We start from the raw sequence: 17,147 nt of genomic DNA, 5'->3' as shown, positions 1-17,147 counted from the left end.
ATAAACGCAAAAATACTTAAGTTATTAAAATACTCTGCTAAAAGTACAAGTATTGATTGAACTCAGGGACTTATATAAATGATCAAAAGGTACAGGTTCAGTTAATTATTTGTACTTCGTTACTTTATATCACTGCAATTATAAATAAAAATCTGATACATAAGACAAAAAAACGGCCTTCTATCACAATTGGTCATCTTTATTTTCACTTGGTCACATCTTTTAAAGTATATCTGACAACTCACAGCTAGGATGCTCCTTCACTTCCATTTCCACTGTATCAAGTTGAACCCCAAAAATTGCAGCAACATTTACAATCATAAAAACAACACAAAAGCAGATTAACACAATTTGAAAAAAAAACAGGACAAAATGAAACGCCTAAAGATTATTTAGGTTGGTGCACTGCAGATGACAGTGACTGATTTTCTAAAGATTAATTCAGAAAACAAAGGGGTATGTATACCTTTCAGGGTTACATTTAAGAAAATTGAAACCCATAAAATCTGGAAATGTTGGATTCAAAATGGAAATTGGAACAACTCTTAGGTTGTCACAAGTGCATTAAAAATAACAGTATAGAAATGAAAATGGAAACGCAAACATAACACACGAAAAAAAAAAACTTCTTGACAGAATGACGCACAGGTCAGTGGTTCAGTAGCCAAAAGAATTCCAATTGCCAAGAAGCAGGTTGTTCAAAAGAACAACTTTTTTTTTCTAGCAGCGGATTGACATGATTCCTTACCAAAGCGAATAAAATTACTTTCTTACATACTTCATCTGTCACTAATTTGCAAAGAGGCTCAAAATTGCCAATCGTAACTGAGGTGAGAAGCATGATAATTTGTTTTCATAGCTATCGCAAAACCTAAAACTCTAAATTATCTTGGGTGAAAAATTAAACTCTGTTTGTAATACATCAGCAGACGCCGCATTTGCTATGACAATTACCTGCATATCCGTACTCCAAAGGCTCAGTCGAGCATGAGTTGAATTTATGATTACTAACATAATTTTTTTTCTCTTTTTTTTTACAATTTAAATAACATGACACAAAAGAGGGACACATGAGTGTATAGACTTTCACTTCAGATAAGAGTGTGGGGCTTGTGCGGACACTTGACATATGTAAGCGAAGTGTGTGTGTTTGCGTGTGTGTGCGTGTGTGCAAATGTGTTTGTATGCATTACATTTATGTTCAAGTTTACACAGTGGGGAATCCCGTTGCTCCTTTCTCTTCTCTTGAGTCACTTTTTGCTCCAGTTCCTCCTCTGCTGTCTCCACGGTTACTGTAGCATCACAGTCCAGTCAGTGCCTGCATTCATGCCGGGCTTGCGGAGCGTCAAGACTGACATGGAGGCATCAAAGTCAAACTCAAGCGGAATCATCTCACCAACTATGAAAGACAAGAACAACATAAATGAAAGTAAATAATAAATGAAGAAAATAGCATATGAAAACAAATGAGAGAAGGACTCACCGGCTGTCTTCAGGGTAGCTTTGGTGGGCTTACTAGCCCCCAGAATGATGATGCGTTCAATGGTGGAGTCGGTAGAGAAAAGGGCTTCTGGCGCAAGGTTCCTGTGTGCAATGACAATTTTATTTAAAAACAAATTTACTTGGAGCAGTGTTCCAAAGCATATTGGCGATTTGCAGATTCAATCCATAGTGACATTAGCGACTATATCACATTGTGTAGTATTCGTAGGAACATTTTGGAAATCATCTATCAAAAAAATTGCAGATGCATTTGTTAATTCAAACGTATTAAGCAATCGCAGCCTTCATAGCCATTTTTCTCTTACCATTTGTTAAGAACCGTTCGCAAATTAGATATTCCATAGATGTGACAACTTGCCAAATATCAAATAAATGATTTTTTTTCCATTCTGACTGCTGCAGTAGCGGGAAATGGATGATGTTTGTATACTACACATCAAACAGATTATATATTTTTTAAACTAAGCAAGTTTAACGTCTTATAATACATTTCATTTCCTTTTTCAATTTCACTTCATTGAAACTCACACAGAGGAGAGGTTGTTGTTGGCAAATGACAGCCTCCTGTGAATGAACTCCTTCTTCTCAAAGTTGAAAGTGTGTCCATCATCAATGTAGAGTTCTCCCTCTGCAGCTCTCTGAGGGGGAAAAAAAAAAAACAAAAAAAAAAACATGCATCTTTGAATACAAAACGGCAACCTGCAATGTGTGGTGCGAATGATTCGACATACCTGACGGTCAAGCGCCACATACACAGTGTAGGGGTCCTGCTCCATGCAGGTGGAAGATCTCCGCACGCGAAGCTTTCTGGGAATAATAGAGCCACCACGCTGGAAAACCGGGATCTGACGTGAAGACAGAAAACACTATCAGTGTGTGACTGCGGGAAGAAAACGCGCACTCTTAAAAGGAAATCCCATAAGACGTGTTTATACAGTACAGACGTGTGTGTCTTACAGAACTCATGGTGACAGGAATGTAAAGGTTCTGGCCGCCATTGTGCTTCTGGAAGGTTTGGACATCAAACCAGACCTGACAGGTGCACGCGAGAGTTAAGACTTTAGACAACGCAGACCACCAAGTCGATAAAGATGGTTTGAAGGCATAAAAACTTTTTGGTTTTTCCCCATACCTCGTCTTTTCCTGGCAGGTAAGCAGTTACTCCAGTGGCTCTCTCTTCAGTGACGGGGTGCACCAACAAGTCTCTACCTGCAGCAAAGTAGGCATGGTACAGACTGATTAGGGGCCAATATTAGGGCAACCAGGTTGAAGACACTGAATTATTTCATCAACCGTTGGACAGAACTTGGATGATGCAGTGAAATAATGCAGAAGAATAATCCTATTTATGTTTTGCCATTTGGTCTCACCAATCAAGAACTCATCCTCCAGAGCATAAGTAGCAGGATCCTGAGGGTATTCCACCCACAGTGGCCTGCGAAAAACAAGAATGTCAGAAGTAGTCTTACACTGTGGGTCCATTCATTGTACTTTTGCTATCTAGTAGAACGCTGGATAATTGACCATCAGCCATTTGATGGCCATTTATCCCTAAAAAAAAAAGAAAATCATATCCATCTATACAAACCAAACTGAACATAAATAACAATGTAATCAGGTGGGATATAATTATTTCAAACCTTATTAAATGCTCACCTCATGACTGGATGCCCAGTGCGATACGTGTTGTAGAACTGCTGGTACCAATACGGCAGGAGACTGTAGCGTTGGCGCACAACCTCGCGAATCAGAGCGGTGTTCTCTGGGCCGAAGAGCCATGGCTCGCGACGGGTGGTGTCCAGGTGGGCGTGGGCCCGGAAGAAGGGCTGGTAGGCTCCTGTCTGGTACCAACGCACCAGCAGCTCTGAGCTGGGAGACTTGAAGAAACCCCCAACGTCAGCTATAGGACAAGATGAGCAAATATAATTGAGGATGTTTCAAGTCATGTGCCAGTGATGATGTCACTAAATTGAATCCATTCTTTTATTAGCTTGTAGCTTCAGTTACTTGGATATCAGATACAGTTTTCCCTATTCAATGGAATTTAAATATCATGAATACGTTCCAGGACCCCCTAAAACCAAGTTCGTTTGGTTACAAAGACAAATAGTTCTATATTATAAAAGGTAACCAAAGGTCACACCACACACACAGCAATATTTGCGTTTTTATGTGTGCCTTGAAAAGGTGTGGCCTACTGAGCGACTACAGATCCGGTTGGAGGCTAACTACAGTTAGTTCAGCTCTCATGTCTCCTCCATGCTACTTGGTAGTGTTTTCATTTTGTATTTGTGAGTTTCACTCTCTGTTATGCCCGTACAATTATGGAAATAAGAATACCATTATTCTAAATGCGATTGAGCTCACAATTAATTAAACGGTTATTCATTGACTTCAAAAGTTTGTACTTATTCGCAAACTAAAACTCAACTACTCAAAACTATGATCATAGCCTTGCATTGCCCATCCATCCCTGCATGTTGAACATTTTATTCTTAAACTCTCTATTCATTTTGTCAAGTACAAAATGACCTCGTAAATATGTGAAGTTCCAGCCTCGTGCAATCTAATTCATTGCATCTTTGGCTACATACAAACCCTGAATGAGCATCTCCCTCATCATATATATTATTATGCTGCTCTATTTTTATTGTCACAAGTCTTGGCACTTACTGGCCCTGGGGTATCATTTTGTTCCATATCATGTGGAAATGTGTGTTAATAAATCCTTAGATTTTTGTATCCTTGATTTTTGAGGCAGAGCTGGAAAATGTGGCTGGGGAGCGGGAAGTCTGGGCTTCCCTGCTGAAGCTGCTGCCTCTGTGACCTGACCCCGGATAAGCGGCGGATAATGGATGGATGGATGGAATTTTGAGGATTGTAAAATTCCTTGAATCCGTTAAAATTTTAATATAACTTAAAAAGACAATGAAAAAAGAAGTAAAATTGAATAAGAAAATACTAAGCGAAGACAACTGTATAGTTATGGAAGATTCTGTAAGCTCTGTTCCACTTTGGAAGCATAGAAGCAATATAAACATAATACCTGTACTTACGATAAAATACATTTCAACAAAGTTGTTAAAAACGTAGGTGCAGTTACTTTTAAAACAATCTTAGAAATAGGATTATGAAGACGGAAAAACCTAACATTTAAATCCTCAAAATTATCACTGATCTTTCGTTGTGACTGGACCAGTAAAACATGCTGGCATTTCAGCACCTTGTTGAGAACAAAGATGTTCAAAAGATGACGTGAGACAGAGGCACTCACCACCGCAAAAAGATATTCCCACCAGACCCAGACTCAGACACATAGGGATGGAGATTTTTAGATGGCTCCACTCAGCAGCATTATCACCAGTCCACACAGCACCTAGAGATGCGCAACCACCCTTGAAACACTCAAGCATTGACTCCCTGCTACCTCAGGAAACAGTGATAGGAGTTTTGGTGGAGGGCAGTGAACACAGACGAAGGCTCACCATAGCGTTGTGACCCAGCAAAGAAGGCCCTACTTAGGACAAAAGGTCTTTCGACCCCTCCTGATCTCTGGATCAGGCCCTCTGCTGTGGCCTTTTGCTGCAACACAACAACAATTACATTAGGCCAAATCTTCAATCACAAGCAATCAACTTGCAAATGTTCTACAAGTCTTGTCCGGAAGTGAACGCTGCAAGCACTCCTGCTCACCACGTAGAAGCCGTAAAGGTTGTGCAGGTCACGGTGCTCCCATTCTCCATGCTTTGACTCCTTGTGCATGGTGATTTCAGGCCCGTTGAATATCGAAGGCTCATTCATGTCATTCCATATGTACAAGTTTTCCATCGTACCCTGGAGAGAGCAGCAGCTCAGAAAACTGTCTCATTGACATGCTGTACCTACATAAACTGTGATATGAATTGTATAATGGTGACTCGACTCATCTACTCCTACTTCTACTTGTCACTTCACAAGTAGCATTTTGACACAGATGATTAAGAATTGTTAAAAAAAAAAAAGTTTCAAGCTGTTTATTGCCAAAGTTGGCGCTCAAACTGAACATAGAGCAAAGAGAATTATAAGGTTTACTAAAACAATCATATATCTTTGGTTTAGGAAAATTCACAAGTTAATTGATTTAAAATCAATTCAATAGCCAATTAATTTTTCTATGTATTATTTAAACAAAAACAATAATATAATCTTTGTCACACAATATTATATTGATTATATATGAATGATTTGCTCATAGGTTAGGGCTATGTTAAAGTCCAGGTAATTTAACTGTGAATTGATATGAAAAAGTTTATCTACATCAATTAGAGTTGTTAATGGACTTAACACTTTGACTTTGTCTTTTCAGCGTTCACGAGGACAAATTCACAAAATGTAACCCAACAAATGTTGGGTAATTATAAGTCAGTAAGTCATAAGTGAGATTACAACAATGATGCAAAAAAATGCGAGGCCTTATCATGTCAGCATTTCATTATCCATGAAACAATATGTACAAGTGGAAGTGTGTAAACAATATTTAAAACATACATATATGGGAAAAAAAAACAAAAAACTAAGCCTTAATTTTCTTCTATCTTGCAGCCTTTGCAATTTGAAAATTACATTTTAAAATATTGCGATGTTGATTTGAGTTCAATTAATCATTCAGCCTGAAGCTTAATGCGAACCCACTTTGCAAAATGCCATTGATAAGATAATGAATATCACCCGTCAGCGTCAGAAACATACGCTTTACCCCATGTAAAATAACAAAACAAATTTTAGTGAAGTTTAGAGTGTCATCAAGTTGTAAAACCTTTCATTTGTCTGTATTATATTGACTTTCCTGCTGCGCCTAGCCCTAGACAGACACACACACACACACATTAGGAGTATTACGTGGGGCTGTGTTTTGAGCAACAAGAATGGTCAAGGAACAAATTAAAATCCTAAGTCAAGGCACCACTGTAGCAATTAGTTGACTCCTAAATCATTGACAGTTATTAAACTTCACTTTAGCAGCCTTGGGTCTCACCTCATACTGGTCGTAGGCAAACATGCTGGCCCACCAAGCCCTCACGTCTTTACGGGTGAAGTCTGGATAACCAGCACTGCCTATACAAAATCATTCAAGTCCAACACAAAATGGGGCATAGTTATTTGGGAAGGATGTATCAAACATTTTGTGTACCACCACTCAATTTTCTTATTGTGTCTTACCAGGCCAACACCAGCCTTCATAGTCGCCGCCATCTTTATTCTTTGTGTAGAAATCTTGAGCCTTGATTTCATTATGGATCTTGTAGCTGCTGTCCACTTTGATATGAGGGTCTACAATGGTTACCATCTATTAAATAAAGAGACAGAAGTTATTTGCAAATGTTTATCAAAGAGGTTTGGATTCTACAGGGCCTTGAGATGCTTGGGGTCTTTTTATTTCATGAGTGACAGTGAAAGCAAAGCAGTGTTCCTCAGCTATATCACGGTTAATTGTTTACTCCCGTGCTTTGAAATGTGTCTTAGTGGTCTTAGGGTTACAACTACGGGCCAACCACCCTTACCTTGCGTTTCTTATCCATGAGACCCTGAAGCATTTCCTTGGGGGTGGGAAACTTGTTGGTATCCCAGGTAAAGTAGCGTTTCCCATCCGTGTGCTCAATATCGAGCCAGATGAAATCATAGGGAATATCATGTTCGTCGAAGCCTGCATCCACCGACTGTACGTCTTCCTGATCATTGTAGTTCCAGCGGCACTGGTGGTAGGCCAGTGCGGCCAGAGGAGGGAAGGCTTGAGTGCCTGATCAAGGTTACAACACATTGAGGACACAAGTGAAGATAGTTTGAAATGTTCCTCATCCCGAGAGCAAAATCAAATCTGAATGAAGTAATACTAAGATTTTGTAAGCTTGTCAATTAGGAAACAACATTTACTGATTGAATCATCATTGCATGGCGCTTGACAATCTTACCTGTCAGGGAGGCGTACTGTGAGAAGACATCTTTTGGTGTCGGGCCAAGCATTATGAAGACATCAATGATGCCGCTTTCAGAGAACCAATGCACATCCGTCTGTGGGGTCTCACTGGAGCCCTGCACGTAATCCAGCATTTTTCCAAACACAGTCTGAAGAGAACCAATATATAAGTGTCTGGCTAAATTAGCAGCTAGTTCAACACTCACATACAGCATATTGTGTTATGAAAGACCACCGTCATGGAAAGCGTCACAAACCTTCCCTGCAGTGTTGGAGCTAATGTCAACCCAGGTCTCAGCAGCATTGAGCCAAAACATTCCGGTGGTGCGCTGTGCATTGTGGGCCAACATAACGGGTACGGAACCATAAAGTGCCATTGGATTATCCAGCTCATATTGGAACACGTCCAAATTATAAAGCCGATATGGATCTCCATTACTGAGAGGTGGACACACAAAATATAGTTAGTCGCCCACGAATTAAGCACCTTTTGAGGAAAACTACTTCACGCATATTTAAAGCTTTTGTTGGCAACTCACCCTGTAGTTTTAAGTCGGAGGTTGTCTGCATGTTCTGGAATGCCATAGACGTGTTCCACACCTGGCAACGAAAAGTCTAGCCCGATAGCAGTTGGACCTGTAATTTGAATGCAGAATAAAATAAATAAATGTAAGATCCAATTTAAAGGGGTTGACCCTCAACCCTTAACTAGTTTTTAACGCGAGTTTGGTGTCATTAGTTTTTATTTTTGGGGAAAATGCTTGATTTTAGTTGAGTTTCCATTAGAGCGTATTTTTCAATAAATATGGAGAATTTGTGAGAGAAAGTGTGAGATAAAAAAAAAAAAGTCACAATTAATCATTGCGTGGTAAAGTAAACGACAATTTGCAAACGAAAGTTTGTCCTTCCTCCTTCTATACAGCCTACTATAGTACCTAAATGAATACATTCCAAATAAACCCCAAATGCTCGGGATTAAATTGATGAAAGACAAAAACGAGTAGCATTTTTAAACATAAAATAAAGTTGCAGTTAGTTATTCACTTTAAAATATTTATTTTAGTTTTATGACGAAAATCTTTTTCAAATTTTAGTTTATTTCATTAGTCTTCGTTAACTGTAATAACCTGTGTGACGTGCTACGAGTCACGACTACAATTTGAAACTTACTTACCATTAGGTTTAGTGTCTGTAAATGATTTAAATGTTTCTTCCCACATGCCCTCTACATCTTTCTCATCCAATGTAGCCTGCAGGATAATAGGGGAAAGAAGTAAGTTTTTTCCATATGTAATTGCAGGAAAGGGCCCACTCCAAGCCAAAGCACCCCCCCAAAGAAAACAAAACTTTTACCCAAAATGTTGATTTTAGTCAAATTTAATGTACCTGTTGATAGTAACACCACAAAATTGACTCATTTAATTATAATTTAATTTTAAAAAATGAATTAATTAAAATAGGCACCAAATTACAAAATTATTGCATATTTTGAATCCTTGCTGAATTCCCTTTCCAACAATCCCATTTACCCAGTAATTTCTGAGCTCTAAGGATTCTAAGGAAGGCGGCCATGCCCCTTTTGGACGAAAATGTCAAAATCTGGCGGACCGTAGCACACAAACCCATGTTCAGATTTACAAAATATTTGAAATTTTGTGTCGTGCAATTAACATCAACAAGTACACCAAGTTCCATTAAAATCCACTTGGTTAAAACCACAGGGTGATTTGGCACGGAAGGACCTGGCAGTACAGTAAGATTGAATTAGTGTGTCGGACCTCATCGTCCACTTCCGCATCCTCAGCCTCCCGGTCTGCCTGGCTGCTCCATGGCACAAGATACAACAGCATAGAAGGGTAGATGGCAAAAAGAGAACTATGTCACTTTGGAAAGGACATTGCATTGAAGATATACAGTGCAATGAAATTAACCTGGAGAAAACGGGTCAAACACAAAAGGATGACGGCTGCCACCATAGTCAAAGACAACGAGTGCACTAGCAGTAAAAGGATGACATCAGAAAACCGTGCAACTTCTTCCCGATATTCATACATGTATCTAGTCATTGTGGGAAATAAAGCCTAGGCTACCTTCACTTGTGGAGGTGCTTGATTTGTTGCAGCAGGCATGCAAGCAACAGATGAGTCTTAAGCTAATCAAAAGAAGATGCAGATGCTGCAAGGTTCAGGAACAAGGTAGTATACTACTGCATTGGCGCTTTTCCATGAGCCCCAAACAGCCCCACACCACACTGCCAACTTTGCATCTCCATTACATCAGGAGTGGATTGGCGCGGATCAACTTAACTGTGCAATCCTCCCGCAGCAAGTGGGGTTCTGCCATAATATTTCACCGGTGGGCTGTTCCAGCCACTGTTTTTGCGACGATTCAAAATATGAGTCGCCGTTGCATGATGGGGCGGAGTACTGCACAACCCATCAAATGCAAAAAAAAATTCACCGAGGAAAAATCTACTTCCGGGTTTAAGTCAGCGAGACACAGCCGCTTGCCCGCCGTCAAGACAAAATTACAATGTATTCATATACACATTTTTTTTACATCAAGATTGAGCCATATTTACAATTTCATGATGAAATTGTGCCATCATGATTTCCTGATCGACACACAAACCTCGCCATCAGTGCTCATTAATTTTGAACGAAAAGCTCAGTCTCATTCATTTGGCCATTTATCCTCACTCTCCGGCATCCGAAGCGCCCTGCGGCTGTCACCTAAAAGCCGCCATCCCCGAGGTGGGGGGCACGACCGTTGGGCCGGGAGAGCAGCGAGGCTCCCGGCTGTGGCTGGAGCCCTCTCATTCAATTGAATGGGGCCCGGTGAGCAGTTTGTGCCATTGACATTGTCTATACGGATCACCGTAAAAAAACAAAAAAAAAAACCCTACTACGTTTATTGTATATGGTGTATTTTTATGACTTTGCAGAGAGCTGGCGGGCGGCTCTATTTCACCCGCGTAAAAGCAGGAAATGGCCGTGTGTTGCAGAGTTCCTTTCGGCATCGCGGTCCGCCAATCAGATGACATTGACAATACGGCCCCACTCATTCCTAGACAGCTGGCATTTTGGAAGCATCTTCCATATTGTTCTGAAAAGCAGTTCCATTGTAATGGCTCTGCCCCAACAAAGTCTAATGGAAAAGTGAACATCCCATGCCAAACGAGGCCAAGTGAGGCAGTCTCGGCGTGTAGTGGGGACTAATGGAAAAGTGCCTTATGGGGTGGGATAAAGGCAACGTATTCAAACTAATGGTGTGTGCATTCTAGACTGATGCGCTCTTAAAGTCATTAGCACAACCCATGACATAGCAAGCAAGAGGAAATACTTTTTAGTAACAGAGCAGAAGCATTTCTGGAGTAATCCTAGCAGGGATGGTGTTAACTCTACTACACTGGCAATTTTTCAAAGTCGCATGGCTCAATTGTCTTTTGATTGTATATATACACATACATTTTATATGTATACACATATGTATATATACACATAACGTATATATAAACAAACATATCGCCAAAAATCCTTAACAGTGATTAATCACATTTTTCAACATTTTTTATGGCGCTTGTAAGAGACATGTACTTGAGTAATATACTGGAATTAATATCAAACCAAAAAATATGAAGTATATTTTAATTCAAAGACTGTGCTGATAAGGTTCTTTGATCCTTGCATACAATCGAAAAAGAGTTATCTTTCCAAGAATTTTTCTTCAAAACAATTCTCCAAACTTATACTGTACATTTAGTTCTGCTCGCAAGCGCCACACTCCAGCAGTGTTGGTTTGCAAGGCCCAGTGGTAACTTGAGTAGGATGTGTTGTTGCGAGATAATGTGCTAAAGATGTACAACTAAAATGGTACAGTATTTGAATTTGGCTGTCCATAGTAAGCTAATTCTTTTTTTCAGTAGATAAAACTGAGTTGAAATATTTAACTGTGTTAAAAAAAAACCAAACGCTTTAATTGTGACATATGATATAGATATCTATTAATTTTGTTGGCTAATAACAAAACCTGAGAAAATGAGTAACTTGCTTGTCAAGAAAGGAGAAGAGTTCCTGCAAGTTTAGTTCCTTGTTTCAAATTAAATGACTCAACAATACATACCCAAATGTCACCGTGTAAATTGATATTCTACTTAATTCAGAATTGGGATGATCGTTTTTTTTTTTTTATTAAGATGTAAAGATCACATTCTGTATTTCTTTAATACTTTGAATTATACTAAGAGGGAAATTGTTTAATTCGGAATTGCATTCCATCACCAGCAAATGCATTGTACTCTCAGCCACGTTAACATCACCCACAAAAAGCACACCGTCCACACCTTCCCTTTTCCCTCATTTGTTTGAGGGGTAAAATTGGACTTTTGTTTAAAGAGAGTCTATAGGTTTGTTACTCTTTACAGATTAGTACAAGGAATATAATACACAGCATTTTCTTTACCTAGAGAAAACACTCTTGACATTATTCCACACACTAGCCAATGTGCTAGGTATTAAATAGGAGAAACTAGGACAATAAGGAGAAGAGGACAGAACGAGTCAGACAATTCTCAAATGAAAACGAATGAAGTCAACAACCACTGAGCGAGGTATCTGTGTAGTTTATAAATGAGGGCAGACATTTGTCAAAGCGTGCACGTGTGCATGTAAGCGTGGTCTCTCACGTGTCCTTGCGCATCCTTAAGTGCTCAAAGGCCAGAAGGCCACGCGAGTTTAGCGAGAGCAGCACATCTCGCCCCTCCATAATGTCCAATCGGAAGGGCAGTGCACTGACAATGACCCTTTGAGACTCCGCCCCCAGGGACAGAACCACTCCATTCTCGTCCTGAGACAAGAGAGACAGGCTGGAGGGGAAAAAAAGAACTGTGAGAGAATGCTGACAAGTTGAGAGGATTTGGTTGGGCTGGTGAAACCAAAATTAAAGAACTCAATTGAACAGAAAAAAAATATATCTATCTTTCTATCTATATGGCAGAATCACCAGTTTTAACTGTAATGTCGTAACAGACATCACCTTCATGCCAAAAGCTCCCACTGCTCGCAGGAGGCAACCACCCATGAGACACTTACGGGTCTGTAGGCGGCTCTCTGATGAGCACGTCTGGGACCTCATAGCGAGGCTTCAGCGGCTTCAGCTCATTAATCTTCACCCTCGTTATGTTTCCCTGGAGACGATAGAGCTCCAGGAGCAGACGCACCTACAAGGCATCAGGAAAGAGTACAACGGAATTAGAATGCTGCATAGGTAATGCATCCTTGATAACCAGATTCATGTTGAGATTTCATTCGGATTAAAAAAACAACAACAATAAAAACGGTCATATTCATAGTTCATTCGACTTTAAACATGTCTTAGTATATGATGCATGCCAATGTATCCCGCAACCACCATAAGATACATAATGGTACATGAATACACATGAATAAGCATTTTCTCACAAGGCATAATTTCTTAGATAGTGCTTGCATTAATTTGTGCCTACTGGGAATGTTGTTACAGTGTCGTCCATTGTGTCCACCGTGGTGGGTGCTGTACCTTGTTCTTGTCATTTTTGAGTTGCAGGGTGAGTCTAGTGTTGGTTAGCTCCATAGTCTCGAGCAGGGCTCGATAGGGCGACTCGCCAGGGTTCAATGCTCGCTGACGTCTGTTCATAAAGTTCCAAAGAAGATGGGCACAAATATGTTACTCAAAAGGAAGCGGTTGTGATTAAACCTGAGTGAGTCTATGCTTCCACAATTCTATTTTATGTGTTAACTCACTTGCAGAAGGCACTCTGGTCACAGGTTTTGAAGTTGGCTCTCTCCACAGCCAGTGCCCCACTGAGACACACAGCAAGCCAAAGCGCCAAAATAGGTGCCATCCTATAAAGGGAATTAAGATAAAGGAAGCTCTAGTTGGACCATGCACTGAAATCAGTCACATCAAAGCAAATCAGCGCACAGCCTTAAGAGGCCGTGAGTATGGATGCTATTTATTTCCAAAGGCTGCTGACAGGATTTTGTCGCATGCCTCATTTTAGGACTCCGGACAAGATTTTCAGTTACAGAGCTCAGTGGTAAGGCTCCTCGATATTTTGTGGATTTAGTGTCATTTCACTGACCAGCTCGGTCATTGTAGTCTGCCAAATACATTAAGCATTTGGTCCCTGACTTGAGATTAAACAAGATGCTGAACAGGCATCTGTCTATTGCAGACAATCCACAGCATACACTGCGCAGCACCATCTCAAAGCACAGGAGCAGATTTTTTTTTTTCAACCTGGCACGGAAATGCTACTATTTCCTCAACTCTGTATGGCAACATTTCGCACAATGATCACCATGCGTCATATTCTAATCCAAAAGGAGTTGCACAGATGCCATGTTTGATGTATGTCTTGACTTTAATATTAATGTTGTTTACATTGTGGACATTATTGAAACAGTTTCTCTTGTGGTTGAATAAAGTACTATATCTTGCCAACAGGGATCATGAAAACCCCATAGATCACGTAAGTATTAGGGCTGGGTTTAAAAAACAAAAAGGGGCTTCATGTGTCATGTGAGATCTTGTCACTCTGCGAAAATAGCGCATCAAAACAAAATGGCGGAAGCAGTGAAGTCAGCGCCAGCAAGCTTGAAGGCAGATGTATTTATTTTATAGTTCTTATAAGATCATATAAAATAAAACGTACATGATCAATTTCAGCAGCAAAATCAGCATTGGCGTAAATTTTTCATGTAAATAATATCTTTACTTATCCACCTAGTTAAATAAAGCGGTTTGTACTAATTGCAGCATTGGTTCTTCTGAGAATTCCTTCCATATGAAAGTAAAATCGGTACTACATAAAAACTTTGATTTAATCGAAAATTAATCGAAGTGAATCAAATCGAATCGGGCCTTGTGTAGCAAATCAAATTGATTTTGGAACTTTTAATCCATACCCAGGCCAAGTGAGTAGCCCCAGGGTCTGTTGTAAAAGTAGCTGACGAGTGATGAGACATTGTGATTGCCTAGGAATATTGTAGAAGGGATCATATGAAGATGTAAACACTTTCATATATTTATGGAAATAAAGAGTTGCATACTAATGTTTTTTGTTTTCCTACCTTATAAAATAGCTAAGTTTAATCAGAGAAGACTAAAGTATTTTTATGCTCATTTTAAGTTTTGTTTTCCCTAGCACATCAGGTTATTGAGATGTTAATTTTAGTTTTAACTTTGACCTATGAAAGCTTGCTCAATACGGATTTTAACATGCGCTGTAATTTATAACTGACATTCCAGGAAAAAAAAGCCACCTGTTGCTGATCTCAACCATTACTTCATAACAAGTACTTTACATATTGTATTATTATTTTTGTTGTTGTTGCACAGATTCTAAATCTGTGCAAAATATTAATCCAGAAAGGTTTGTGCATCTGATTAACCCAAAAAAAGTGTTTATTGTCGAGATAATTGTGAGAATTCATTAATATCATTGGTGTCTTCACAGCGATTATTGTCATTAAATATTATCAAACCGAAAGCCCTTAACATTAATAAGTACACAGGAAGAAGAAGCTCAAAGTTTTAAAAAGGTTGGTGACCTCAGTGACAACAGTCCGTTGCCCCCAAATTGTGGAACGCCCTCCTTTTGAGCCAAAAGATGCCTCTTCAGTGGACTTTTTTTTGTATGTACTTTTTCTTGTATCAACAGTAAATTGTTGTGATTCTCTATTTGACAAATGTAAGAATGAATTTTAACTCCATAAAATACTTCGCGGGTCCTCGCTGTTAAAAATTGAATACAAATACATTTTATTACACCGGATGTGGATGATAGACCCCTGGTACATGATTTGACTACGATATCGAATTTAGTTTGCATTCTAAAGCCAATTTCAATATAAATCCCTTATCGGGCCATCGAAAGTCTAACAATCAACTCGTCACTTTAAACAACAATCAAATCAAGGACGCGTCATCTCTTTTAATTCTATTAATCCTGCTAGAGTAGTGGCTAAAGCTAGCAACCATTCTTCGAACTTCGGGAGAACTCTTCTCGAAATGATCAAACAAAAATGACTCTAATTTGACAAAAAGACAAACCCAAAGTGTTCAATCGACAGACGGCCGCTTGGCTGCATCGCTGTCCTTGTTGAATTGTTTTCGCGTGGCAGTGCTAACTCGTTAGCAAGCTTCCTAGCAAAGGCACAGGTTGACTGACGCGACGCTGATTCCGTTGCGAGGCTCTCGAGTGTAAGCGAGTGATTGTCTCCGGCGGTCTGTAAATGGCCAGACAATAACGCTACTATTGCTCCTACACCCGGCTTGATACGGTTGGAATAATAATGAAGCAAAATAGGACACATTAAAGAACCGTCTCAATGGGAAAGCGCGATTTGTTAGTCTTACCTTTCATTCAAGGCGGCCATCTTGATTATGCCCCTGTTCAACTCCGCCTCTTACAAGTGAAGGATTTTCAATCACTGTCTAAAACATCCACCCGGAGGAGAATTAAACATCTAAACGTCAACAAAACGGCTTTTGAAATCGTATTAATACCGATTTACGGTCTTTTTATTCATTAATGAGTCCGGCGAGTTTCTGCGCGTGCGTGAGGTTAAATTGAACTGGACGTGCTTGTATCCTCAGGAGTCAGGCACGAACACGTCATCATCTCCAAGGTTCATCACTTGGACAATAGTTGCCCTAGATTTGAGAGTGACGAGAAATTCTTATATTTTCATGTCACAGTAGTGTTATAGCGCTCCATCACGCGAGTCAATTTTGACATTTGCCCTGCTGCATTTGAAAATATAACAGGGGTGTGCTCGCTATTCAAAAACAATAGCCCGAGGGTCCGAGTTTTCCAGTAGCCCCCCTCATCGAAGAAGATAAATTAATTTTTCAATTTTTGTAGTTTGATGGCTTAACTTATTTTAATTTACATTGGAAAAAAAAACAATAAACACATTAAAGACATGCTGATTGAATAAAAGCCGACTAGGGATTTGACGTCGGCAGACTTAAGTTAATTAGTGGAGCCCAGAGTTCAACGCAAACATGGTGGCGCTGCACTCAGCTGGTATGCTGCAAGAAAACTCCATAAACTCCCCAAAAAACTGTTTCTTGCCAACCGCCATAAAACTCCATAAGATCCCAAAAGAATCTTATGGAGTTTACACGTGAGTTTAAATGTGTTTAAATCCATTTTTTTAATTAAGGGTTTTTTTAGACACTTGAATATTTTTATCTTTTAATAATTTTGGTACGGTACTTGTCTTTACTTTTAAATAAACAATATGTATATTTTACTGCCATCTAGTGGTTATTTAATAGAATGCATGATCGTTTCAAATGTTTCTCAATCTATTTAATGGCAATTGGCAAATCCATCTTACTGTGTATGTACAGACTTGATTCAGGAAAAGGGTAACAAAACAAACCTGTTGACAGTTTGTAAGAAACAGGAAATTGAGTTTTCTCATGGAAGGGCGCAGAGGAATTTATTTTTTTTTCATTTTCAGAAATTCACACTTTGTAGTTATTGATAAATATTAACGTTCAAACGTTCTGCTTGTCACTGAACATTTAGACATTTGCATAAAAAGGTTTAGTGGTCAATTAACTTCACTTGCAAAGATTCTAGTGCATTTAAGGTTCGTCCTGAAATTATTTGTCGAAAGAACAAAATCCCACACTT

At 39.4% G+C, this 17,147-nt stretch overlaps 1 protein-coding gene across 4 annotated transcripts; it reads right to left on the bottom strand.

Annotated features, from left to right (window-relative positions):
* Positions 1 to 178: 178 nt before the first annotated feature.
* On the bottom strand, positions 179 to 16,093 carry ganabb (glucosidase II alpha subunit b). 4 transcript variants are annotated; one of them, XM_088293637.1, is made up of 25 exons: positions 15,857 to 16,093; positions 13,237 to 13,338; positions 13,013 to 13,121; positions 12,547 to 12,674; positions 12,141 to 12,320; positions 11,918 to 11,983; positions 9,235 to 9,277; positions 8,631 to 8,706; positions 7,996 to 8,092; positions 7,714 to 7,894; positions 7,452 to 7,605; positions 7,044 to 7,279; positions 6,703 to 6,829; positions 6,518 to 6,597; positions 5,197 to 5,337; positions 4,989 to 5,085; positions 4,778 to 4,879; positions 3,160 to 3,403; positions 2,874 to 2,938; positions 2,636 to 2,712; positions 2,461 to 2,535; positions 2,235 to 2,348; positions 2,032 to 2,141; positions 1,484 to 1,584; positions 179 to 1,399 (listed from the first exon to the last, which is right to left on the bottom strand). In XM_088293637.1, the coding sequence occupies exons 1-25, from the start codon at positions 15,874 to 15,876 to the stop codon at positions 1,290 to 1,292; spliced, it is 2,835 nt and encodes a 944-aa protein (XP_088149763.1). In that variant the 5' UTR covers positions 15,877 to 16,093; the 3' UTR covers positions 179 to 1,289. The 4 variants fall into 4 exon arrangements, with proteins under 4 accessions (XP_088149763.1, XP_088149760.1, XP_088149759.1 ...); XM_088293634.1 differs by lacking the exon at positions 15,857 to 16,093 and adding an exon at positions 15,551 to 15,800 and having other exon boundaries at positions 7,452 to 7,572; XM_088293633.1 differs by lacking the exon at positions 15,857 to 16,093 and adding an exon at positions 15,551 to 15,798.
* Between the last annotated feature and the right edge of the window lie 1,054 nt (positions 16,094 to 17,147).

The sequence above is a fragment of the Idiotropiscis lumnitzeri genome, chromosome 4, assembly GCF_059441095.1.
Source record: "Idiotropiscis lumnitzeri isolate Australia: NSW breed Sydney's pygmy pipehorse chromosome 4, RoL_Ilum_1.0, whole genome shotgun sequence".
NCBI classification, from domain to species: Eukaryota; Metazoa; Chordata; class Actinopteri; order Syngnathiformes; family Syngnathidae; genus Idiotropiscis; species Idiotropiscis lumnitzeri.
This window is presented reverse-complemented; position numbering and strand designations above follow the sequence as displayed.

Bases quoted from the DNA above. Each gene is read 5' to 3' on its own strand.
- ganabb (XM_088293633.1), bottom strand. From the start codon at position 15,588: ATGCAGCCAAGCGGCCGTCTGTCGATTGAACACTTTGG. The intron at 11,984-12,140 runs GTGAGAGACCAC...TTATTGTCCTAG, and splicing joins TTAAGGATGCGCAAGGACAC to TTTCTCCTATTTAATACCTA. The intron at 5,338-6,517 runs GTGAGACCCAAG...TGCTCTCTCCAG, and splicing joins TTGCCTACGACCAGTATGAG to GGTACGATGGAAAACTTGTA.